The sequence below is a fragment of the Rattus norvegicus genome, chromosome 2, assembly GCF_021556685.1.
Source record: "Rattus norvegicus strain SHRSP/BbbUtx chromosome 2, alternate assembly SHRSP_T2T, whole genome shotgun sequence".
NCBI lineage: Eukaryota > Metazoa > Chordata > Mammalia > Rodentia > Muridae > Rattus > Rattus norvegicus.
The window spans coordinates 120,177,749-120,203,228 of NC_141535.1; the positions used below are offsets into that span (position 1 = coordinate 120,177,749).

Below are 25,480 nucleotides of genomic sequence, written 5' to 3' on the forward strand. Positions count from 1 at the left end.
GCTTGGCGCGGAGGCATTTTAAACATATTCCGTAACGACCTGTCCAACAGCTTGATCAAGGTTTCCTCAAGATGTGCTCAGGAGCCATCACCAGGCGCAGCAGGCCGTGCGTCATCAGGAAGTGCGAGCTAGCTTCCGGTTGCGGAGCTCCGCAGGGAGAGACCTTGGGTACCCGGCTGGCTGAGGACTCCTGGGACGCGGGTGATTTGCGTCATTAGGAGGCGCGGCGGTGCTTCCAGTGACTTGAAGTCTGAAGTCAAGAATAGCAAGCATGTCTGGCTATGTACTGTTCTCGCGTGGGGCGACTGCGGCGGCAGCTGCGGCGCGAGCTTCCCGCGTGCTGAGGGTCTTCACGGAGAGGCGCCGCACATTGCACACCAGTCTGCAGAGCTGCTCGTTCGCCAAGGAGCTCTTCCTGGGTCACATCCAGCAGGTAAGCGGCAAGTCGGGGCTGCCGGTGTTCTCTGCTCCCACCTTTCCTTGGTACCTGACCGGAGTTGGATGGAACGTTATCTGAGTCTTTAAAAGGCAAACAGCTCGGAATGTAGCTTAAGTAGTGTCACAGTAGTTTTTGTTTTGAGACAGGATCTCATTAAGTAGCCCATCACTCTGCAGCCAGGCATGACTTGAATAGTGGTTCTCCTGCCTCGGTCTCCAGAGTTTAGGTTTACAGAGCTCCATCACACTTGCCTTTCCCGCTGTTTCTTGTGAGGGAAGTTTGGGGAATCATTGAAGAGATGATTATGAAGACATCCCTCTGCTCCGGCAAGGAAATATGATATCTTTTTTTCTTCTTCTTCCATGATGTATTATTTTTATTCACATTATTATTTCGAAACAGCTCATTCTGTGCCGCTTCTCTGGCCTCCCTTCAGCTCCGACTCACTCCAAGGTTCCTTTCCTCTTTTCAGAGATCTACAACCTACCTTGGAGCAATCTTGAGGCCATAATGCACCTATCACATTAAGAGTGAGAAGGCTTGGCAGTGAATTTGACTCTTTAGGTATATTCTCTCAAGAACAGTTTTCTCATAATGTCTGATTGACTTCATTAAAGCAGAAGTCAAGACTTGGGCTAAGTGTGGCTGCCCTGCTGCAAAGGAACCATTTTACCCCCCACCCTGGGGTCGAGGGCCCTGCGTCTTGGCTTCTTGTGCCTTTCGAAAGCAGGAGGAAGAGAGCGGCCATCCTTATCCCCCTTCAGTCTTTAAGTCTACCCTTCATCACCCATTAGCTTTGCTTCAAGTTTTACATTTCTGTAGTTAGTGGGAATCCCAGTGGTCAGCTGCCCTCTGATGTCGTCTACTTTCCCCTACTATTCTGAGCCATCCATCCCTATCGAGGCTGACCTGGTTATTAGAACTCAACTTTCTCACTATTCAAGGATAATTCTGCATCTTGAACCTGTGCCCTTTGGCTTTGGCCCAATGGCCAGTAGTCTCCACATTGTCAGATCTGAGTAATCAGTTCTCATTCCTATTCCCACCCCACCCATCTTTGGTAGCTAATGCAGATAAGTACTTAATGTCTGTTCTGAACACACTCCAGTCCTGAGGTTTCTGGAGAAAAAAAAGTTTTCTCTTTTATCTCCTTTATTAGTTTCTTGTTTTCTCAACCTGTGACCTTGGCCAGTGTCTCTGGTAGCACAGTTGAAGTCAGAGGGAGTGTCATTGTCCTTATTGTTCTCCTCCTCCCTTTCCCCCCCTCTTTTAAATGTGGGGGTGGCCATTGTGTTGATTGCTTGTTTTGAGACAGTCTCCCTGGGACTCCAGATCCTTCTGCCTCTGCCCTCCTTCCTGAGAACTAGATTGCAATTGTGCGCTACTTTTGGCAATGCTGAAGTTCAGGCCTGTGGGCCTCTCTCTTTTTAGTATGACCAGCACCTTGATAACCTAATTCAATGTCTTAGCTTTAAATGACACCTCTATTCTTATGACTCTGATTGATTTTTCAACTTGAGTTCTTCCCTTAACTCCAGACTTGTGTCTGCCTTTCTGCTCCACATCTCCTCCTAGCTGTCTAATACACATCTTTAATAAGTATATGTGACCATCTCTCCTGGGTCCCACCCAGTCCTGCTTCTCCCAGCAGCCCGTTTACCATAGATAATGGCTACTCTGTGATGCAACCTTTTCAATACATTCCCCAGTGACAGCTTTGATTCTTCTTATTCTCATTGTCACTTTGACTCTTATAGTAGGTAAACCTTTGTCTGTCTTCAAGTTATATTCAGATCTGACTACTTTTAACTTCACTGCTACTTCCTAGATTGGGCAAACTCCAGCTCTTAGGCAATTCTGGGCCTTGATTAGGACAGTGGCCATGGTACTCAGGAGTCTGAGTGGAGAGTACCCCACTTATCCATGCCAGCGGCTGACTTATACACTTAGTTGGACCCGAGGCTGCCACAGGGGCAAGTGGGAGGTTGAATGGGTGAGGTTTGTGGGGCGTTAGCAGACTTAGTTACAGCCCCTTGGCTTATATAATTGGCTTCTGCTGTAGGATTACTTGAATAACAGGTTCTGTTGCTTTATCAGCTTGAAAGATGCTAATTGATATCACACTCCTCACCCACGCTGTGCATCATTCAGTTTTTGTCATTTAGCTAGAGGATATTTTCCTTCTAGTCCCCCCAGCATCTCCCCTGATATTTTTTGTTTTAGTTTTGTTGGGTTTTGTTCTGTTTTGGGAGATTGTATTTGGGTTGTTGTTGTTGTTTTTGAGCTGGGTCGTGATGGTGTAGCCTTGGCTGGCCTGGAACTTGCTGTGTAGACCAGGCTAGCTTGAACTCACAGGAGTCCACTTGCCTTTGTCTTCCAAGTGCGGGGATTAAAAGTGTGCCTCCCTGTGCCTGGGCCCTGAAGTTTTTACCCTTCAAGTCTGTCTGTATATCAGCTACTTGCCAGGCTGTCTGGTCTTGCCCAGTTTGCCCTCTGGGATTGACATTACCTTCCTCTCATACAGCCATTTCACCCAGACTAGGTGACCAGAGAGGTTGTGAAGGAGATGGAGTGGTGGTGGTTTGAGCCCTTCCTCTCCACAAAGTGGGCAGCCTTGTTCTAAGAGGCTCAGAGTGCCAAAAGGAACTGTGTTTCCCTTTTAGTCTGCCTCAACAGAGTCTGGTGCATAGCAGCATAGTCTCTTAAGTCACTTGTCTCTTTTTAGATAGAGACCCATAAACCTCTTGTCCTTGGGCTAGAGAGGAGCAAATAGATTCTGGAACAGTGCTAATGTAGAGAAGTCAGGAGAGTGAGTAATAGGACAGGGTAGGGACAATTGAAGGCTCCCCTTAATGAGAGGACCAAGGAGATAGGGGGGCTCCTGAGCCTGGAAACTTGTGCTTTGTCCCTGTTCAGCAGCCCTGGCTCCAAATATACACCCTATCCCAAGCAGCTAGAGGAGTAGCTAGAACTCAGAGGGCCACAGGTCCTCGAGCCTTATGGGATGATTTCAAAGGCCAGCAGGGAAACCTGGCAAGTTGTCCGCTAGTGATTAGAAGCCAAGTCATTCTCCAGGAGAAGAGTGGACATGAGAAGAGCTGGAATCTTACACAGGCATGGTTACTTCATGTTTCAGGACCTAAGTATGTCCTTTCTGATTCTCACAGCTACTTTTTCTGATGAACAGGATTATATAGGAAAAAACACACCAATAGAGGACATATAAGTTGCTCAAAGCCAGTCACGCACATATAGAGCAGCTAGGCTCAGGTTGATTCTTCTCCTGTGACCCTGCTACCTCACATGCTCAGCACAGGAAGCCAGTATCCACAACACAAGAAACAGCTGCCCAAACAGAGACACACAGGATGATTAACATATATTCTTACCATTGGGACCATCTGAGCTCACATAAAGACTGGGGTCCATTTTAGTGAGGAAGCCTCGTATCTGTTCTCTCCTACAAGTCTCAAAAGGACCTTGAGAGAATGTGACCTGCACATTGTGGGTGAGAAAGTGCAAGTGCTGCTGGAGTCTGATGGCTCCACACACCTAAATGTAATCCTAGGTTCTTATGGGGCACACTCTGCCGCTTGGTATTGATAAGGAAACTGTTGAAGATTGGGGTTCAGCCCACCTGCATGGGGAGGAAAATAGCTATAGATAGCATCTAAGCTAAGACCCATACCTGAGGTTTTGTGGGAAGTCACCTTTCTGCCTCCTTCCCAGGACCATTTCCCCTCTTTCCTTTGTGATAAACACAATAATGAGTAGTTGCTGAAAATTAAATTTGTCATCCATGTTTTTCATTTTTAGAAAGGAGTTTTCCCATTTCCAGAGGTTAGTCAAGAAGAGCTTAGTGAAATCAATCAGTTTGTGGGACCGTTGGAAAAATTCTTTAATGAAGAAGGTATGTATGGTTTTCTCTCATTGCTGTCTTGCATTACAAGATTGCACACACTGGAAGCACTGTAGACAGAAGCAGCTCCTAGTGTCATTACTAGGTTACACATAGTTCTGCTCATAGCGGGACCTGCAGGCATCACTCATTTCTGCCTACTTAAAAGATACTAATTTGGTCCTCCTGGTGTACAGCCTCTTTTAAATGTTTCTGTGTTGCCTCAGGCTAAAACTTGCAAACGACATGATAAAGTGAATAACTAGAAAAGATGAAAATCGCTGAGGCCAGGTGGTCCAGACTTGCTAATTGCATGCCTGAGGATGATATGCATGTTCCTAAGGCTCACGCCAGCTTCTTTGTACCGGCTGTTTTAGGGACCATTCACGGTCTGGGGCCCAGTATTTTCTCGGGGACCGTCTGCATTTCCCATTTGTCACAGTGGTGACATCTTGGATAGCTCCTTTAACAGCACAAACAGGATATTGCTATCAATACAAGCCTGCTGTCTTCACTCAGAGTTCTCAAAGCTTAGTGTATACTGGTGCGTGTGTGTGAGAGAGTGCGTGTGTCATCTGTGTGTGTGTGAGTGTGAGCCTGTGTGTGTGCGTGCGTGTTCACAGACAGTGCCGTTGTGTGTGTACAGTCATGAAGATACAGATTCCGTGAGATAGTGAAGATTCTCACACTGTCTTTTTAAAGATAAACATCTCTGGAAACTCCCTCAAAGTCACACCAAAGGTTTGGTTCCTAAATCATTCTAAAACCAGCTGACAAGATGAGCCATCATAGAGAGCATGTCTCCAGGAATCTGCATCATAGAAGTACATGCATGATACACTGCTACTTTACGTGAACCTGGTGACTAGCACCTAAACTAGGAGAAACACTTAGCACTAGTCACCTAAGAATACAGTTCTTACATACTTAATTACATAAAATCAACAACATGCCGAGGGAGCCTGACTAAACAACTTCGGGTTTTAGACATTTTCTACCAGTGATGAGTATACTCTTAAAAAAACCATTCTGTATACTTTTATTAAACACGAACTTATCTTACTTATTTTTACTTGCTTAATCAAGATAACTTGTTTTTGTCAGTGGACTCTCGAAAAATTGACCAGGAGGGAAAAATCCCAGCTGACACCTTAGCGAAGTTGAAGAGCCTGGGACTTTTTGGCATTCAGGTCCCAGAAGAATATGGTGAGTCAGCACAGTGGCCACCCACCTGGTGGGCTGGCTCTTCAGCAGGTGCTTCCCATGGGTGCATAAAGGCTTCTTGTTTAGGAGTCATGGTCTTTAAATCCAGTCTTCCAGATGTGCTCTGTGGGGCATTTTCCTGCCACACCCAAGTGATGCCATTACTGTAGCAAATGGGAGGTTTTCATGGTTCCTTACCTGTCTGTGTTGCCAGATACTGAAGTACAGCAGAAGGTGGGCCCTCGTGTATACAGACAGGATAAGTCCACAGCACAGCCAGATCTGGAGCCCTAGGTGAAACCGTGCACAGGGCAGCCTGCACGGCAGGAAACGAGCACCCAAGAGTCCAGTGCCACAGCAGAAGAGCCTTGGCCTGGCCGTCTGGGTTGGAATCCTAGAACAGGGACTGGCAGCACACTCAGAGACCTGCTGTCTGTGTAGGTGTCTGTGTTAACAGTTCAGCTTCCTCTGTGTTTCCTGCCTGGAAGGAATCTGAGGGTGTGCACAGAAGTGCTGAGTAAGGTATAGGTGACGTTTCATTGTGCCATTCTGTGGATTGTTAACTTTTAAAAATTAAAACAAAACTACTGTTGCTTTGAAATTAGGAAAATAAAATGGATACCTTTTCCTCAGCCAAGAGAAGCAGCTAGACTTGTCTGTCTATCTGTCTGTCTGTCTATCTTAGGTGGCCTGGGCCTCTCCAACACCATGTATGCCCGGCTTGGGGAGATCATCAGCACGGATGCGTCCATCACAGTGACCCTGGCAGCACACCAGGCTATCGGCCTCAAGGTCAGTTGTCTGGAGCTGCATTTGGGGGAGTAGGAGACAAGACTGTTTGTGTGACATAAATGGACTTTACAGCTCGGGGTCTGGAGGGGAAGTCCAGCCCTTTGAGACAAAGGTTAGTGCTGTGTTTGGAGATGAATCCTTCCCTGAGGTGTCCCATCTTTATATATACCTTACTTGCTCCCTCAACTTTGCTTTAAGGCAGCTTCAAAGGCACACATTAGATGCATACATCTCTGCTGTGTACAGGTGGAAGGCAGGTAATTGGATTCCATGTCTGGCATCGAAGCCCACAGTTGAGTCTCCAGACTGTAGTTACTTAGCAACAGGGTTGGGGTTGAAGAGCACAGCTTTGGAATGGGCATGTCTGTACTGTGTATAGTCCTAGCACCCCCGTGTATGCACATGCTGTCATCCAAGCCAACCTGGTGAGGTGGAGACTCAGAAAAGAGTCATCTGACCCCAGGTCACCCAGGACTGCCCTGGAATAGCCAGGGATGGCAGTCCTAGATGTGGACTTCAAAGCTACCACTGTGTCTGCCTGCCCATTGTGTAAGGTCTTCCCTCAGTAGGTTGGCCTCCTAAGTTCTGTCTGAGGATGCTGGCTCTGAACTCACCCTGTCTTCTCTTGAGTAAAGGAAATAATTATCACCAGAAGGGGCTGCCTCATAAATGCATCTCACTCTCATCTTCAGTCGGTCTGTGTGTTTCATTTAGGGGATTATCCTGGTCGGCAATGAGGAGCAGAAGGCCAAGTATCTGCCCAAACTGTCGTCTGGGGAACACATCGCAGCCTTCTGCCTAACGGAGCCAGCCAGGTCTGTCTCTTCAAAACATCGTGTGTATACTTAGCACCTTCCAGGCTGCCTGGACGTGGAGCTTGTGTGGGGTACATGGCTTGTATATCCTCATCTCTGAAGCCTTCAGAGTCAACACCCTCTGATAGGATAATTACCTACCTCTGACTCACTGAGATGTACAGATGACAGCCCTGCAGCATCTACTAAGCCAGTGTCTGCGGTTCACAAGCCTCCTGACACTCAGGGATGCGTTCACACCTCTGCCAGGCTTGCAGAACACATGGGGTGGGTGGTGAGTGCACGTTTTCAGATTAGGAGCTGATGATGCAGATTAGCTGCAGTGATGTTGTAATCAGTCCACGGTCACAGGGCAAGGACGAGGCAGGCCTGGACAAGACCGATGCAAGTCCAACTGGCACCTCGTTTAATCTTAATTCCCTGTGTTTGAAATTCTGGAACAGGCTGTCTCATGTTGTGGCCTGATCACACCCAGAAGCTCTTGGTAAGCTTTGGGGAGCTCATGTTCCCATGTTGGGTTCAGACCACACTGTTCACTACCACTTTTTACTCGTTATCCACACAAACCTTACACATTTTACTGGATGTGCCCATCTGCTTCCAGAAGTGGACCACTTCCCTAGTTCAAGCATCAGCTTTGAAATGAACAGACCTGGTTTTGTGTGACTCAGTATTTAAGGGCTGTCTTTAGATCCAAGCCCTCGGACCCATTCTATGCTTACTCCCGGGCTTGCTCTCCCTCAGTCCTGTCTTTCCGTCTCTGCAGTGGGAGTGATGCTGCCTCCATCCAGACCAGAGCTACGTTAAGTGAAGATAAGAAGTACTTTGTTCTCAATGGCTCCAAGGTACAGCCCTGTCCTCATTGCCCTGTCAGGTTTAGTCAGTCCTCACTGCCTCTGTGTCTACGTTCTGCACACCAGAGGCCAAGACATGTGCACATCACACTGGGTGTGTGCCACTCCTGTCTCAGGACAGCCTGAGGCAGAGCACAGTGGTCGGCCTAAGTCCTTCGAGTGGCAGAGCCTGAATTGGAGCAAGGCGGTCTTATCGACACAGCCTCCTTGGTTCACAGTTGCTTTTGTGCGTGCATTTTCAGTTTCTATTACGCAAGATTTCAAAGAGGCAAAGTATAGTCCGTGCACTTGCATGACCCAGGCACCCAGCCGGAGGGGTTACATACCTCACACTGGTAGTATTTCTTTGGACGTCACCACCTCTGGATGGTATCTTTGAGATTTAATCAAGGATTGCTTAAAAATAGAGTACAGTGAAGCCATTAGCAAGTGGGAGAAAGGACAGTAATATCTCCTTATCGCGTTAGCGTTTGCCTTTCCCTGCTCACCTCTTACCCTTTGCCCTTGATCCGTTTTCCTTAAATCAAAAGTAAACAGTTCCCATCTGTCATGGTCCACTGAGCACCCTCTCTATTACTCATGCCCCATTTTCACTTGTTTACTTAGTAAGGAAATACAGTCTATAAAGTTTGTGCGCTTATATTTCTGAAGCAATGACAGGAAGACTTCTTCCTTTAATCTGTCAGTGGCCTGGTAGTGAAGGGATCTCTGGTGCAGATGCTCAGAGGCTGTGTTGGGTCATCAGCTGGTCTCCACTCCTGCCCTAGCACTGGCTTCCTGGAGCATCCCGCTCTGCAGAGACTTGCTCACACAGTGTGCTCTTTCACACAGGCTTGGCTGGTATGGAGATTGACCATGTCCAGCCCGGTGTGAAGTACTCTGCATGTCTGGCCTGAAGCTCAGTGTTGGATAGAGCTGAGGGATCTCCACAGATCTCTTGTGTTTTCCTCAGGTTTGGATCACTAATGGAGGACTGGCCAATATTTTTACTGTGTTTGCAAAAACTGAGGTGGTTGATTCTGATGGTTCGATAAAAGACAAAATGACCGCATTCATAGTAGAACGAGACTTTGGTGGAATCACTAATGGGAAACCTGAAGATAAATTAGGCATTCGAGGCTCCAACAGTAAGTAGTATGGCAGATGTGCTTGTGCATGGGTGTGGGTGGCACAGAGACTTGAAAGGCAGGCCTCTGGCCACTCTGACCTGCTACAAAGGTGAAGGGCACTTCGTTGCTCATGGTTTTAGTTTTGCACTTTAGTAACATCAAATTAAGAATCACAACCCATGCTCCTTGGTGCAGTTCGCGCTGCCGACTCCAGGTGAGTGAAGGCAGCTGAAATCCCAGCCTCGGTAGTGGCAGGAATGCATATTACACAGCCACACAGGCACACAGCCCATGGCAGGCTACCACATCTTTCTTTCCTGGAATCCCTTTTCTTTCTTCCTACTGTCCACCTTTCATTCCTTGGTCAGCCCTTGCTTCAGTGGACGCTGGTGTCCTATTTGTTCCCTCAGCTCACCCGGTCTGGCCATAATGTTCTTATACTAGTCTCTCGGTGTAGAGTGGCATGTCAGGCCCCACAGCTGGGCACCCTGTGTCTTTGCAGCTGAACATTGAGTAGTGTCATTCACCTGCTAACAGCCGGGAGGCTGGTGCCCCAGCAGCATGCAGGACCCCAAAAGACGGTTCATGAATATGAAGTGAGAGAGGAAGGCGGGTGTGCCCCGTACATAGTACTCTGAAGAAATGCCCAGGTCCTCTAGCCCACATACCCAGCCCTTAAATATGACTAGTAGAACGCTTCATGGCATTCCGCCCCTACGACTGTCCCTTGAACCCCAGCCTTCCTTATCCTGAGTCTCTGTCTCTGGTTTAACATGCCAGGACTTGCATTGTTTGTGTAATAAGCATCTACGCAGTGCTACAGGGAATGCTGTGCAGAGGGCATGCTCAGCCCTCATCCTGGGTTCTTCTCATTGTTTCACTCATGCTGAGCAATGGAGTCAGCCTTCCTTTCAGGGTGGCTGGATGTCCCTGGCTACGGTATCACCTTAGGATTTAGCTTATAGCAGTGGAATTTTATTTCTTATGGTCTGGGGATGCCTGCTTCAGCCTGAAGGATGTTGGTGAATTGGGTTGAGGTAGTTGTGTCTGTTCATGTCAGGCTGTCCACACCTCGTCTGTTAACACCCCACCCTGAGCTGGGAAGATGCTGTGCTACAGTACATGAGTATGGGTCTGTTAAAACGAATCCCGTAGATCCTAAGGTCTGAGGAAACGCAGGTACTCTCCATCTGCTTTTCTGTCTGGCTATTTTGGTCCTTTCAGCTTCTGTTAAATGTCACCTTAGAAGAGTCTGTCATGGTCTTTCAGAAAGTGACAGCCTCCCTTCAGCTCCCTCCCTCTCTGTATGGAGCTAGTTATTTCACCATAGCACTGACCATGCTGACATGTCCTTGTGCTGTGAAGGCAGGAGCAGCCTTTCTTCGCTGTTCTTTCCGATGCTAAGTGAGTGTGTTAGCCAGTCAGCCACAGGCCCGTGGTCCAGACCGGAGCAGTTTGAGTTTATCATGATCTTTAAATTCCTTGTATTTTAGCATGTGAAGTCCATTTTGAAAATACCAGAGTGCCGGTGGAGAATGTCCTTGGAGAAGTTGGGGGTGGCTTTAAGGTAAGTTGCAGGCAGTCTAATGTAGGTGCTGTGCCATCTCACACATGAGTCTCATTGTCTGCCCTACCTCCTAGCTACCTGTGGCCTTGGCTAGGATGGCTTGCTCTTAGAGGAGGGAGTCTGGTGAGGATGAGGAGTCTTTGTTCCCCTTGGAGACCTCCTTTTCTTGAGTGAGGAATGGGGTTCCTCTCTCTAGCAAGTGTGAAAAACAGGCTAGTGGTCTTGAGAAGTTCAGGTTCCACAAACCCTAAGCCTTCCCCTATAGTCAGGTTTGTGTTTTAAAGATTTATTTTTCTAGCAGGATAGGGTCTCACCAAGTAGTTCTGACTGGCCTGGAACTCACTGTGTAGACCACACTGGCCAGAAACCCACCTGGCTCTACCGTCCCCCCTCCTCTTACTCCCAATCCTATGCTACCCTATTCAGCCACATTTCTTTCTATTTTACGTATATGCGTGGGTGTCTAGATTTATACATGTGCATTGCATGTGTGCTTGGCGCCTTGCAGAGACCAGAGGAAGGCATCTGATCTCTGGAGCTGGAGTACAGGCTGTTTGTGAGCCACCGTGTGGGTGTTGGGAACAACCTGAGTATTCTGTGAGAGCAGCAAGTGGCCATAGCCACTGAGCCATCTCACCAGCCCCACATTTATATGTTATCGAGAAATAGTTTGTGTGACATTTAACATACACATTTTTAATATTCCTTTGTGCCATCATCACTTCTGATTCCAGAAGTGCTGTGCTTCCTATTCTACCCCGTGCTTGGCAACTGCTGATTGCTTTTGTGCTTCCTTGGGTCTGCGTATGATGAACATTACATGACGGAACCGTATACAGTGTGTTCGTGACCCGCTGCTTTCACGTCATATTCTCAAGCCATCCTCCGTGTCACAGCATGAGTCACTGTTTCACTCTTTTGAGTGGGTAGATGATGTTCTCCTGTGTTGGCAAGCCACGTCTTGCTCATCTGTTCATTAGGCTAGGTTGTCACTTGGGGGCCAGTGTCAGTAACACAGTTGTGGATTTCCATCATGGTTAGCCTGTAATAGAATAGAATGGTACTTTGTTGAAGAACTTTTTCCACAGTGGTTATCGTGAATTAGGTTCTACATCTTTACCAACACTTGGATGCTGTCCATTTGTAAAATTAAGCCTGAGGCTTCCCTCAGGTTCTTCAGTTGGACTCGCTGGTGGTGAGGAGAACCCCTGAGACTGGATGAGGTAGCGCAGCCTGTGTGGCTCCCAGCTGTTGACTATAGTGGGTCAGAATGCAGGGCGAGGAAAGGGGGGGCTGGCAAAGCCAGATAGTATGTAGCTGGCAGCAGTCACTAGGGCCACCTCTGTGTTTGCCTGCCACGTGTGTGCTGGCTGGAGTCTGGAGAAAGCCATGACCCCACGCTGAAGCTCAGCCGCTTTGTCTGCACAGCATGCATGCTGTTCCTGCAGTCCACCGCAGCGTTCTCGCTGCTCACAGCACTCAGCCCAGTTGCGTTTCTGTTCTTGCACCTGCTCGAGGACTGCCGGCTGACGGGTGCATTTAGAGTGTGGGCAATGACTTGCAGTCAGAGGCCAGTGATGCTGATGGAAATGCACAACAGTACCGAAGCCACCCAAGTCAAGAGTTAGAACTGCTTACTTCTGGCTTGAAAACTGGCAGGGGATTAACTCGGTCTGCATGCTGGCATGGAATATGTACACACTTGCTTTTGCTTTCATGAAAACTGGTATGGCTGGCTCCCTCAGCCTCCTTCAGTGTCTCTCCACCTTTTCCACTCTCCCTACAGGTGGCTATGAACATCCTCAACAGTGGACGATTCAGCATGGGCAGTGCTGTGGCCGGGATGCTCAAGAAACTGATTGGTATGTGTCACTGCTGTGACAAAATTCTCTACAAAACTTTAGAAAGGGAGGTTGATTTTGCTCCCAGTTTGAATGCATAGACTATCTTGGCAAGGTGCAGCTAGAAAGCATCTCTGGCTGTGGCTGCTAGGATATGAGGAAGGTGGTCACGTTGTGTGTGAAGTCAGGAAGCAGAAAGAATGGGTGTTGGTCTCCCACAGCTTTCTCCTCTTTTATTTGGTTTGGAGCCTCAGCTGATGGGCTCCATATTCAGGGTGGCTCTTCCCTCCTCAGTTAAACATCTCTGAAAACCCCCTCACAAACATGCCAAGAGGTGTCTCCTAGTATAGAGACTTGTGATTCTAAAGCCATTCAGGTTGACGCCAAAGACCAATCACAGTAGGGAAGTCAGGAGCAGGAGCCCTCTGCTGCACCTGAGACTGTCTCGCCACTCCCACTGGGTGGGCAAGTCTGAGCGAGCTTCACCACTTGGACAGACAGCTCAAGTTAGCACCTGACCCTTGATGTAGACCAAATGTACTCCTTCCCCAGAGGCTGTGTATATTTTCAACACTAGTCAGGCATCTGTCAGAGCATAAAGGGTTGCTGCTTTGTCCATGACAAATATGACTGTTTAGTGAACTTTGTTCCATGAGTGAAAGAAAACATTAGCTCTGATCCCATTAGAGCCACAGGGCTCCTTGGACATAGCTGTAGGTCTGAAGTGCTGGAATAACCAGCCCTGTGAATCCACGCCTGTTGGAGCTTACAACAATGTAGGCATGCATTTGGGTTCTTCTCTCTATTTGATTAGTAGAGAAACTAAGGTCCAAAGAGAGTGGTGGTTACACAAGCCTGTGCATCGTGACCTGAAGGTAAACCTGCCTGCTAGGGTCAGGCTCCTTTGAACATGCCTGTGGCTCTCATCAGTGAGGCTCCTCGCCATCTAGAGACATGGGCATCGGAGCAGATGGGGACCAGCAACAGCTGGACCACACCAGAGGAAGGATTTGGAAAACATTTGCAGGCAGAGCTAAGGATGAGAGTAGACAGCTGGGTGTCCCTCCCGGCAAGTAGAACCCAGCACTGTCAACAGCCGTGCACAGAGTGAGGCCCCAGCAGAGCTTTGATGTGGAGATACTCCCCGTACTGTAGTACTCTGTGAGCCCACTCCCATGGCCTACTTGGATGCCCTGTGCACCCTGATTTGTGCTACATGCCTCCAGCCATCCACCCCCTTTACCTTCCCAGCATTCCTGAGAGGTGGGTACTGTGAGGGAGGCAGTGTTTCCTTCCACACCCTCACAACTGACTCAGCATTCTGTGTTCTTAACCTTTTTGCCTGCTGCCTGTGGACCCATGAGGCCTGAGAATTCCATCTCCAACCAGCTTTGAAAGTGGGAACTCTGGCTTAGGGCTTCTGTTTTCAAAGACAGAACCCTCACAGTTCCTTTTGAGTGCTGAAGAGTCATCATGTTGCCCTTAGAAATAGTTTTCCAGTAACCAAAAGCCAGTTTTATTTGTTTTGACAACTCTGTTCTTCTTTAGAACAGACTGCTGAGTATGCCTGTACGAGGAAACAGTTCAATAGGAATCTCAGTGAATTTGGGCTGATTCAGGTACTGTAGACTTTGGTTTGCTGCAGGTGGGAGAGGCTTTCAGTTGCTGTCTCTGTACTGTGCCTGTGGGCAGGGGAATGGGAAGACAAGTGCACCAGGCATTATTGATGCTGGGACAGCTAGGCTCTGATATAATTGGCTTTTTCAGAAGAGAGGTTAGGAGACTTATTTAAGTCTATGCATGTGTAAATCGTTTCTTGATTTTATTCTTCTAAACATTTCAGGAAAAGTTTGCGCTCATGGCTCAGAAGGCGTATGTAATGGAGAGTATGGCTTACCTCACTTCAGGGATGCTGGACCAACCGGGATTTCCCGACTGCTCTATCGAGGCAGCCATGGTGAAGGTAATCCCAGCAACTAGAGCGTGCAGGGAGATCATCCTTTGTGCTGCTACTCTTGGCTTGTCAGCCACCTTCCTTTTGTTAGTTGATGGCCCTTGATCTTGTGATTTGCACCTGTGCAGCTTTCTGGGCCAGCAGGGCCCTAGGGTGAAGCTGGGAGAAGGGATTCAGAGTGGCACTCACTTGAGTGTGAGTCTACAGGATAGCTCACTGCTTGCCTATATGGATTGTGTCCATTTTCTTTTCTTTTTGATTGTTCCTACTAAGTAGCCACAGGAGAAAACACAGACATCAAAACTTCATATCCATGTGAATTATCTGGGCTCTCCTGCAAAGGAATGCCATTTTTTCCCCCAGAGTAAATGGTCTTTCTTCTTGGTCAGAATTTTCTTTTAGAAAATTGGCTGCTAGATTCTGGTCTCTTTGGTCTGTAAAAGAACTGTGTTGACTTTTAGGCCATGTCCTGAGTTTCCTTTTTGCTGCTCTATCTTAATGTTCTAGGAACATCGCACATAGGAAATGTTCTAAAACAACCTTTGAGTCCAGAATAGTCCCAAGTTTATATCCCTGTCCCGGGCTTCCTCAGACCGTCCCTTCTCAAGATGGCCAGTGCTTTGCTGCACTGATTCTCCTAGGTTTACCTGTGAGCTATAACAAGGGAAGATAATAGTGCTGGTGTCTCACATGGATGCCTGCAGGTTAAACAAGTGACCCACAGCATTCAGCAGTTACCTTCACCTCTGGTGTTAGCTGTTTCCTGCTCTTCCTTCTCCAGCACAGCCACCTTTTTGCCAGACCTGTTCTCTGGGTCATTACTGTCAGTTGGATCAGGCTTGCCCTGGAGTGTGGGTAGTATGCCCAGAGTCATTCCATTAAAGAAAATGATTTTCCCTTCCCAGCAGCAATCAACTACTTCTTGTCTAGGGGTGTCCACTTCCCTTTCTCCGTGCTGGAATTTGTCCCATGTCATAGTCTCTGGGAGTTTATGTGTGTGTGTGTGTGTGTGTGTGTCAGTTCTTTTGTGACTGGAAACTGTTTCCTCCACGTCATGCACCACCTCTGGCTCTTGTACCCTTTCTTCTGCATTCATCCCTGAGCCCTGAGCAGGGCTGTGGTAAGTAGGGCTGTACTAAGTAGCTGGGTATTACACAGTCTGGAGGTGCTGGCTGTAGAAAGCTATATCTCTGAGGCCACAGGCATCAGTCATTTTGGGCCGCCTAAACCTAGACGGAGCCCAGGATATGGGTGCTGCTAATGTGTTGAGGTCAGGGCAGACCTGCAAGGAGCACACGCTGGTCGGCCATCACATCAGAGCAGCAGCAGTAAGCTCTGGAGCCTGGGTCACTCTGCAGTTGCCCGCTCCTAACCGTGTCACCTAGACCCGGCCACTTGATCTCTTAGTCTCCGGGCTACTGATGAAGTAGGGGAATAAAAGCACCGCTTGGAACTGTTGTGGAAGCTGCAGGAGTTGTAATAACCAGCTCAGGGTACCGAACATAGCACGTGTCTCCTGCTGCACAGTTTTATAATAGCAAAGCATAGTCAGGACAAAAAGTAAAATGTCTATAAAATAAACAGCAGTGTGTGTGTACTTATCCATTCCCTGCTGCTTCTGTTTGGGGTCCTTTTTTGAGGTTGGCAAAGTTCTCTTTTGTTTTGTTGAAAATATCTTCTGTATCTTAGACTTGGGTTTCTTCTCCTTCCTCTCTCTATCTCATCTTTTCACGGTGCCTGGATTTTTAGATTTAACATTTTCTTTGACTTTAACATTATCCTTGTCTTCTACCTTGCCTTCGACACCTGAGAGTCTGGCCTCCATGTCTGGTCCTCTGTTGGCAGGGCTTACTCTGAGGTTTTTGACTGACTTCCTGAGTTACTCATTTCCGGTTTTACTTCACTTTGGGTTTCCTTTAGTGATTCTACTTCCATGTCCTGAGCTGTTTTCAACCTTTATCCCACTGTTTGTTTTCATGACTTCATTAATGGGCTTGTTTGTGTCATCCTTAGAGTCCTTGTCTTATGCTTCTGCTATATTAGAATTTCTCAGGTCTACTTCCGTAAGGGCCCTGGGCTCTGCTGGAGACATGCTTCGGTTGTTAATGTTTGCGTGTTTGCTCTGGCGTATCGAATCTGTAGTTACGCCTGGGGGTATTGTAGGTGTCGCCATCTATCTGGCCTTGCCTTTGTTGGGTAGGTGTTCTGTGCCTTAGTTTCTGTTGCCCTCTCTGGATCTCAGGACAGGATCTCTAGGCTGTAGGTTGCCTGGTGCTAAGAGCCACTGAGTCCGAGTCCTGAGTGGCCACTGAGGGTCCCAAGTAGAAATTGTTTCTAGGAATTGGTGGCTGACCTATGGGAATGGGCGGGGAGGTGGGGCTAAGCAAGGGTTTTTTTTAAAGCTGTAATACAGATGACAACCCCACTTTAAAGTAACCTCTAGAACTCTTGAGAGAAATGCTGGAAGAAGTGGCATCCTGTAGAGATGGGCAGTGGTGAATCCATGAGGGTCCAGCTTAAGCTTAGGAAGAGGGGCAGCTGTGTGCTGGGTGAGACCCATTTCATTCCCATGTCCACAGGCTAGCCCTAGATCCAAGTGTCATTATCGTAGGATGCTCAGTAGACAGTGGTCATGAGAGCAAGATGGCAGACACATGAGAATGGCAAGAGTGGGCATACTTCCTAAGAGGGGAAGTCTGAGTGAATAACAGCCAGGCGTTGGCATGAGAGGCATGCAAGTCATGTTAGGATAGAGCACACAGGCTGGTGTCGTCTGTCCTGCCTGTGCTTGCCTGGAAAGTTCCGAGGTCAGGTTCTCCACACATCCTCCAACTGCATCCCAGGCAGCTGCTCCCCATAGCTTAGGTCTTGCTCTTAGGAGGGAGTGACTAGGTTGTGGAGTGCTCCCACCAGGGATTAACCTTGTCTGGGTCTGTGGCAGGTGTTTAGCTCTGAGGCTGCCTGGCAGTGTGTGAGCGAGGCTCTGCAGATCCTTGGGGGCTCAGGCTACATGAAGGACTACCCTTATGAGCGCATGCTACGTGATGCCCGCATTCTCCTAATTTTTGAGGTAAGTGTCCCCTACTGACTGACTGTACCCCCTGTATACTTCCTCAGTGATGATCTTGTACCCCCTGTACACCCCACCCTCCAGCCTTCCTAGTCCTAAGAGAGGCTGCTGAGTGTTCAGAAATGAAATGGCCTACAGTGATGTAGAGCAGGCTGTGTCCCCTGGTTGAACCCTCCTAATATATCAGTGCCCCTCCCCCCCACCCTGCTCTGTAGAGGGTGTTTAGACTGGAGAGACCAAAGAGTCCCCTCCATCACACTCCCGAAAGCCCATCTCACTGAGCCCTCAGCTTCCCAGTGACTCCTGTAGTTTGCTAAGTTAATGCTGGCTGGGCAGGTTTGGACCCATGTGTGAGAGACCCAGCATCCAGTCCCAGCTCCTGCTACTCCCATCTCACCCTCTGCAGGCTATAAGGCCACTGTCAGTAAATCGAGGTGGCTCAGTAGTGTCCACGGAAGACTCGCTCAGCCCTGCCTTTCTCGTTTCTTGTTATTGCTTCCATAGATGTATAAACCTGCAGGGTCAATTGAGTTGAAGAATAGCACATAGGAAGGGCATTGGGACGCCATTAGGGCCTGCCTGCCTGGAGCACACATGGAGGCATGGGAATAGCTCCCAAAGGGAGCTCGTGTCTCATGATGAACTTGATGACCCTTGGCAGAAGAACTGCCTTGGGGGGCAGGGCAGTTTGTGTGGCAAGTAGGCAAGTGGCACATTCTGAACCCAGATAGGACTTTATGCTTAGCACTAGGTAAACAAGGGGTAAGGAAGTATTTGTGGACACATCAGTCACCCTGCTCATAATTTGGATACGGTAGTAGAATGTGCCGGAGTTGGATGTTGGCGGTTGAATGGCAAAGATAGAAAAGGAGCTGGGCCGTGGATGACCTTGACCAGTACATGGGTTTTGGAAGCCTGGGGAAACTTTTGATAAGGGATTATTGTGGTGGTGCAGTGTTCTCCTGGGAGGAAGGGACAAGCAAGATGGATAAGTCTTGACAGTGTCACCATGGCCATGCGAGGTGGGCACTTAGGCAGGAAGGGGGTTTGAACTGCAGTGTGGTCTGGCAGTGAGGCGAATCCTTAGACTCTTGCTAGCTCCAATGGAAGGTCTCCTCAGTCTTTTAGTCCCAGCCAATATCTCTGCCTTATCAGTCAGCCACAACCTAATAGCAGAAGGGTTAGCTTTTTCAAGAGCAAGGCATGTCTAAGCTGTTTGTCTGGTGGCTGCCCTCTATTGGCAGAGACTCTACAGAAGAGACCTAGGTTCCTCTAGATCCTGACAAGGTGGTGTGGTCAAGCAGGGTCTGCTCTCAGGACCGTAATTCCCAGAAGGTTGGGAGAGTTATGATGTGAGGTGTACTTTGTTCAGAGCCGGGGGCCATACCCCAGATCCTCCATACCCAGTTTTCCTGCCAAGGCAAACTTCTATCTCCTTGGTGCCAGTCCAGCTGACTGCAGGATGGTTCTGGCTGGCAAGCCTAGGCCAATGGCCTACAGTTGTTCTATAGTAAAGTTGTCTGAGAAGTCTAGGAGTCCTGTTGGGTACTGCTCTTACATTGAGAAGCACTGTGTGTGTGTGTGTGTGTCTGTGTGTGTGTGTGTCTGTGAGTGTGTGTGTCTGTGCGTGTGTGTATGCATGTGTGTGTAATGGGGCGTGTCCCATGAGGAGTTTACAGCTACTGCTGCTCAGCTGTCTATTGTTTGCTGGGGATTCTGGTCTAAAAGAGAGCCATGGGTTATCTGTTCCATACTTTTGTGTCCCGGGTATCGTATCGTTTATCACCCTGGGAAATCTGGTTTCCCTGAGTATTCTGGGACCTAGAGAAAGGTGTGGACCATGCAGGACAGCCTGTGAGAGGTAGAAGTTCCAGGGAAAGGGAGGCCATATCATCTGGTCAGCCCTACTCTCCTTCCCTGTGTGATCCCCATCACCTGGCCACAGCCTGTGTGTAGTGGCTGTAGTTAACCAGTCACAGATGGCACTGCTGGGCCGCTTTTGACCTTCACACTTCTGGCCACAGGGAACCAATGAGATTCTTCGGTTGTTCATTGCCCTGACAGGCCTGCAGCATGCTGGACGCATCCTGACCTCGAGGATCAAGTATGTACTGCATTCCCATGTCTTCCTTGGCCCCTGCCTATAGGAGGCCAGAGGAAAAGGCTGCCCGGTCTTGGAACAGTGGGTGGGGAGTAGCCTGCACTAAGGCTCACTGCAGAGCTGACACAAGGAAGGACAGTAGCATTGGTGTTGTGACAATGTCTGGAGACCACACCTCTAGCCTGCCCTTCATTGCCCTTGTCACATTGTCCTCTGGGAACACTTAACTCTGTCTCCCCGTCCCCGGCTAGCTCTCATCTCTCCCACTGCTGCTTGGAAGTGTTTATTACTTTGGCTACACTGCCAAGCACCCAGAAAGTGTCTGGGGAATGAGAGATGTCCCATTAACCGGGCCAGTCTGCGCCTAGTTTCTCCTGTCTGCCCCTCATTCCAGGGCAGAGCAGTCACATCCCTGGCAGAGCCGTGTAAGGGCTGCTGCTAGGGTTTTGCAGACTCATCAGCTCTGGAAGCTAGCCATACAACTGGCCTCCCTCTGCCAGGCGGGAAGAGCCAGCATGTATAGAGCCCAGGCTCAGCCACAGAAGAGCACAGAGCTCTGTGGCACCACACTGCTGACCAGTGGGAGCTGGCTGTAGGGTCTCACGTCACAAAACTATCAACTTCCTGCAGAGAGCTCAAAAGTGGCAATGTGACCACAGTCATGGAGACGATTGGTCGGAAGCTTCGGGACTCGCTGGGCCGAACTGTAGACCTGGGGCTGTCGAGCAATATTGCTGTTGTCCACCCCAGTCTTGGAGTAAGTACGCCCACCACTCGCACATTTGGGACCCTGCTGCAATGTATTTCCAATCCAGAAGGCTGTGACTGGCAGCTCGGATCCTCCAGAAAGTTGGGAATATTCAGATGCCCCACTCTACCCCTGCCCTGTCTCCCTGGAATTCCAGGCTGAATATTAGGTGGGTCAAGAGAACATCAGAGAGAGAGGTGCTAACTCTCTCCTTCACTGATAGGACAGTGCCAACAAGCTGGAAGAAAATGTGCATTACTTTGGCCGGACTGTTGAGACCCTGTTACTCCGATTTGGAAAGGTGAGTGGGTCCGGCCAGGAATGGCGCACTGCTTCCCCTACACACACTCCCCATGACCAGCAGCCACGAGGCCAGGCTTAGAACAGAAATCTTGACCTCCGTGAGGCTGGAACTGCTAGCCAGTCCAGCCCGTGGAGGAGCCCCCCAAGTGGTTTGTTCAGTGTTCTTAGCACCTTCCAACCAGAGTGGCTTTTTGAGTATCTGCGGGGGGCACCTTCCTGGGGCTGAATGCAAGGAGTTAATCTCTGTGTGGAATCTTGCTGGAGCAACTCTGAGCACACTGAGCACCAGTCTCTGATGTCAGACACGCTTCTGAGATCTGTTAAAATATACACCATGACATGTGCCTAAGTATAGAGAAGGGAAAGCGGCATTAGTCACCACTCTGAACCTCTGTCCTCAGACCATTGTAGAGGAACAGCTGGTGTTGAAGCGGGTAGCCAACATCCTCATCAACCTGTATGGCATGACCGCTGTGCTGTCAAGGGCCAGCCGCTCCATCAGAATTGGGCTCAAGAATCACGACCATGAGGTAAGCCTTGCATGGCCCCACACAGGAAATACACAGAGCCACAGTGAGCTGCTGTCAAGGTCAAGCCTACTGGAACACTCCCTTAATCTCACTGTGCTTTAATGAAGCCTGGAATTGAGGAAGGGGTCGATTGGGTCATGTGGTCTGTTACAGAGTCGTGCACCAGAGAGACAATGAGTCAGGGTCTCTAGCACCAATGGTAGTTGCAGAGATGGGTAGATGAGTTTGCCGTGGTATGGCTATGTTGGTGCTGCTCCTGGGGTATGACTAGTGCCGTTAGTCTCCTACAGAAGACAGACAGGTGAGTGGCAGGCCCATCCTCATTCATTACCAGTATCCCACTTTTCTCACCCTGCAGGAGGAAGCAGATTAGTCACTAACAACTCCTGTTTACCAGGCTCTTGACACAGGTTCTTCCAGACTAGCCTATGGATGCCCACCTGACAGAAAAAAGGAGCTGTCTCAGGGATCCTGAGTAGCCTGCTCCTGGTCAGCATGTATTTGCAGGGTACTGTGTACCTTCTAAGCCAGGCTTTATTGCCTAAGAGGTGATAATAGGCTGGGTTTCTTAGAGTTCAGAGTTCTTAGTTGCCATCCTCTCTGACTTTGGTTCTCTAGATTCTGTTGGCCAACATGTTCTGCGTGGAAGCTTATTTCCAGAATCTCTTCAGCCTGTCTCAGCTGGACAAGTGTAAGTGAGAGGGCACGTGGGAAAGAAAGCTCCAGGTGCAGTCGTGTTGATACTGAGCACTTGGTGCTCTGTTCCCTCCCAGAGCTGCTGCCCACAAAGTGGCTATGATGCTGTCTGTTTAGGTCATGTCCCCAAAGAAGGAGACAATTCTTATACCTGTCTCTTTAGCCACACACCCTTACTAAAATGGGTTTCGGAGCTGCAGTATGCTGTACAGGTGATGAAATGGCTTCTCTAAAAGCTTAGGCCCTGGAAAGCATGCGACTTCAGGCCAGCTTGTCTATCTGAAATGGCGTTTTTCTGTCTTGACTGCTTGTCCACATTCTGAAATATAGCCAGGTTCTCCTTAAAATGCATTCTGAAGAGCCTAGCCCTGTTGCCAGTTGTGGTGGGGAGGGCCGTTAACCCTTAGTGGAGATGTAATAATACTCTAAAGCGATGGAGCCTAGCCCAGCAGCCCTACTGGCCTGCAGGACTGATGTGGTGGGAGGTAGTGAAATCGTCTTTCCATGAGCCCTTTGCTAAGAAGGGCCTTCCCACATAAGACCTGAGGTGGAGAACTGCCCTGGGTGAAAACATACTTCCCAGACCTGTTTGTACTACTATATTGCAAAAGGATCGCCTTTCTGCTCTCACAGATGCTCCAGAGAACCTGGATGAACAGATTAAGAAGGTGTCTCAGCAGATCCTTGAGAAGCGAGCCTACATCTGTGCCCACCCTCTGGACAGAGCATCCTGAGGCTGGAACCCTGTACCCACCTAGCCCAGGTTAACATAATCCAGCCTCTTCAGAAGACAGAAACGTTGGGTCATCTGTGTGCACTGTATGTCGTTTGCATACACTACCCCTTTCTTCTCTGAGGAAAAGCAATACTTAGGTGTTGACCTGTAGGCCCTGTATCTAGAGGGATCCCTTCTCCTGCAAGGAAGGAAGTACCGACCAAATTGTTGAAGAAAGAAAGAAAAACAATCAATGCTGATGGCTCCTGTGTGTGACTGCAGGGATACATCTCAGTGGACATGGGCCCACTTTTAAGATACAAGGCTCACAGTGAACTAAGATTTGAGCAGCCATTCCTTCTCAATCATGTGTTGAAGAAAGCCGGAGAAGTTGAGTCTATACCACTCACTTGAGACTGTTTCCAATCTGTGTCAGGAATCACTTAAGGAATACACAGGATCACCTTTATTTCTCATGTAGACTGTTCTTCAGTCCATGACTGTGAGGGGTGCAACATTGTAACAATAAAGTTTCTTCTTGGGTATTTTCAGGTTGGGATTGTAGTGCTCCTTTACTTCCTTTGTTAGGGCCACTCCAGGGGGCTGGTTAGGTGATTTATCTTACTAGAATGTTGTTTGTTTACTCTTTGATGGTTTTGTACACTAAAGGATGTATCCTGGTCATCCTAACTCCTCCCTTCTGTTTTTCTGGCATCCCAGCATGCTCCCCTTCCTACTTCTTGTTTTCAACTCTGTCCTTAGTGCTGCATGGGACTGTTAGCTTGCTGGCTTGCTCTTGTGTGTGGATTATTTTTATCCTCTTCAAGCAGTGTTCTCTTGGGAGGGGGTTAACCTGGCCGCCCCATTGTGAGCTGAGTACCGGGTAGTCCTTGTTCTTTGTAGCCTCCCGAGCTCCACAAGTCCTCATTAAACACTCAGTCTGACTCAGCATCGCTTCCCACTTTGTTGATTTTAGTATTTGTTTTAACTTCGTCTCTTGCTTAGAGTTATTGTAACAAGGTTTATTCTTTCCCAAGGCCTTATAGATTTGTTTTTCTGAAATATTCCTTCAAGTATCTTCTGTAGAGCTGGCCTGTGGTCAGAAATTCTTTTTTATCAAGGAATTTGCTTAATTTTCCTTTAATTGTGACATAGTTTTGCTAGCTAGAGAATGCTGGATTGGCAGGGGTTTTTTTTCCTTTGTTTTTTGGAAATTGACCTTTATTTCATTACATTGTGGGGAGGGAGGGCATACCTGTGTAGCGCTCAGAGGAGGGCTGTGTGGAGAGGTTTCTCTCCTCTCATTTCTGTGGTTCTCAGGCTGGCAGGGCAGGGCTGGTGCTTTCCTCTTTGGACTATTTGACTGCAGTATGGCAGGTCCTCTATGGTGTATGGGTTTGGGTTCCAGATGCCTCTGGTGTTTGTTCTTCTTCCCTTGAAAATCTTTTGGCTATAATTTTATTGAATAACTTCCCAACTTTTACTTTTCTCTCTTCCCCTTCTTTCGTTTCATGGATTCCTGAGTTTCTTCTTTGCTTGTACCCAGAGCTCCTTGACTTTTCAGTCACACTCGTTTGTCTTTTTGGCTTGTGTTGTTTTGTTTTCCTTTACAGATGTTTGAATGTGGGTCTTCATCTCCCTTGCCCTCCACCTCTGGTGGTCTTCCTTTTACTTTGGTCTTGATAATGGTTTCCACTGCGTCATTTGATTCATTAAATTTTAAACTTCTCTTTGGCAACATTTCTATTTTTTTTTCCTCAAAAATGTTCTTCCTTAAGTTCCACAATCCAACCCCAAAGCCAGCACTCTCAGTTCTATCTCTGCAACAGTACACTCTCAGACGTCAATTTCCTTTTTAATATTATCTTTATTATTTTCTTTATTTACATTCCAAATGTTGCCCCCCTTTTCTAGTCCCCCTCTCCATGAGTTCCTCACTCCATCCCCTTCCCCCTCCCCTTTGCTTCTGAGAGGGTGCTCCCCCACCCACCAACTCACTCCTACCTTCCCTGGGGCATCAAGTTTCTACAGAATTAAGCACTTACTTTCCCACTGAAGCCAGACAAAGCAGTCCTCTGCTACACATGTGTGGGTGCCACAGACCGGCCCGTGTATGTTCATTGGTTGGTGGCTTAGTCCCTGGGAGCTCCCAGGGGTCCAGATTAGTTAACACTATTGTTCTTCCTATGGGGTTGCCATCCTCTCAGTTCCTTCAGTCCTTCCCATAACTTCCATAGGGGTCCCTGACCTCAGTCCAATGATTGGCAGTAAGTATCTGCAACTGTCTCAGTCAGCTGCTAGTACAGCCTCTCAGAGGACAGCCATGCTAGTCTCCTGTCTCTTAGCACGACAGTACTAGTGTTGGGGTTCGGTGCCTATGCATGGGATGGATTGCAAGTTAGGTGCATCTCTCAATGGCCTTTCCTTCAGTCCCTTCTCCATTTTTGTCCCTGCATTTCCATTAGACAGGAACAATTCTGGGTCAAAATTTTTGAAGATAGGTGGATGGCCCCATGCCTCAGTGGGGCCATGTCTATCTCCTGGAGGTAGTCTGTTTAGGTTCCAACACTCAACTGTTGGGCATTTCAGCTAAAGTCATCCCCACTGGGTCCTGTGAGCCTCTCATATCCCTGGTGTATGGGACTTTCTAGAGGTTCCCCTGGCCCCCCCACCCCATACTGCTGCATATTTCTATTCATTCTCCTTGCCCACTGGTCTTCTCTCCTATTGTCTCCCTCCTTACCTGATCTTGTACCCCTTTTTCCCTTCTCCTCCCCTCTCCCACTCATGTTCCTCCCTCCCTCTGCCTTCCATGACTATTTTGTTTCCCCCTTCTAAGTGAGGT

At 48.5% G+C, this 25,480-nt stretch overlaps 1 protein-coding gene across 1 annotated transcript; it reads left to right on the top strand.

Moving 5' to 3' along the window:
* Positions 1-232: 232 nt before the first annotated feature.
* On the top strand, positions 233-23,180 carry Acad9 (acyl-CoA dehydrogenase family, member 9). Its single transcript, NM_181768.2, is given in 18 exon segments — positions 233-433; positions 4,256-4,349; positions 5,442-5,543; positions 6,226-6,332; positions 7,047-7,147; positions 7,914-7,992; positions 8,954-9,128; positions 10,604-10,677; positions 12,464-12,539; positions 14,067-14,137; positions 14,362-14,481; positions 17,414-17,542; positions 19,567-19,646; positions 20,274-20,400; positions 20,615-20,692; positions 21,096-21,224; positions 21,843-21,915; positions 22,554-23,180. Coding segments are annotated over 18 exon segments (1,878 nt in total). The 5' UTR covers positions 233-271; the 3' UTR covers positions 22,655-23,180.
* The last annotated feature ends 2,300 nt before the right edge of the window (positions 23,181-25,480 follow it).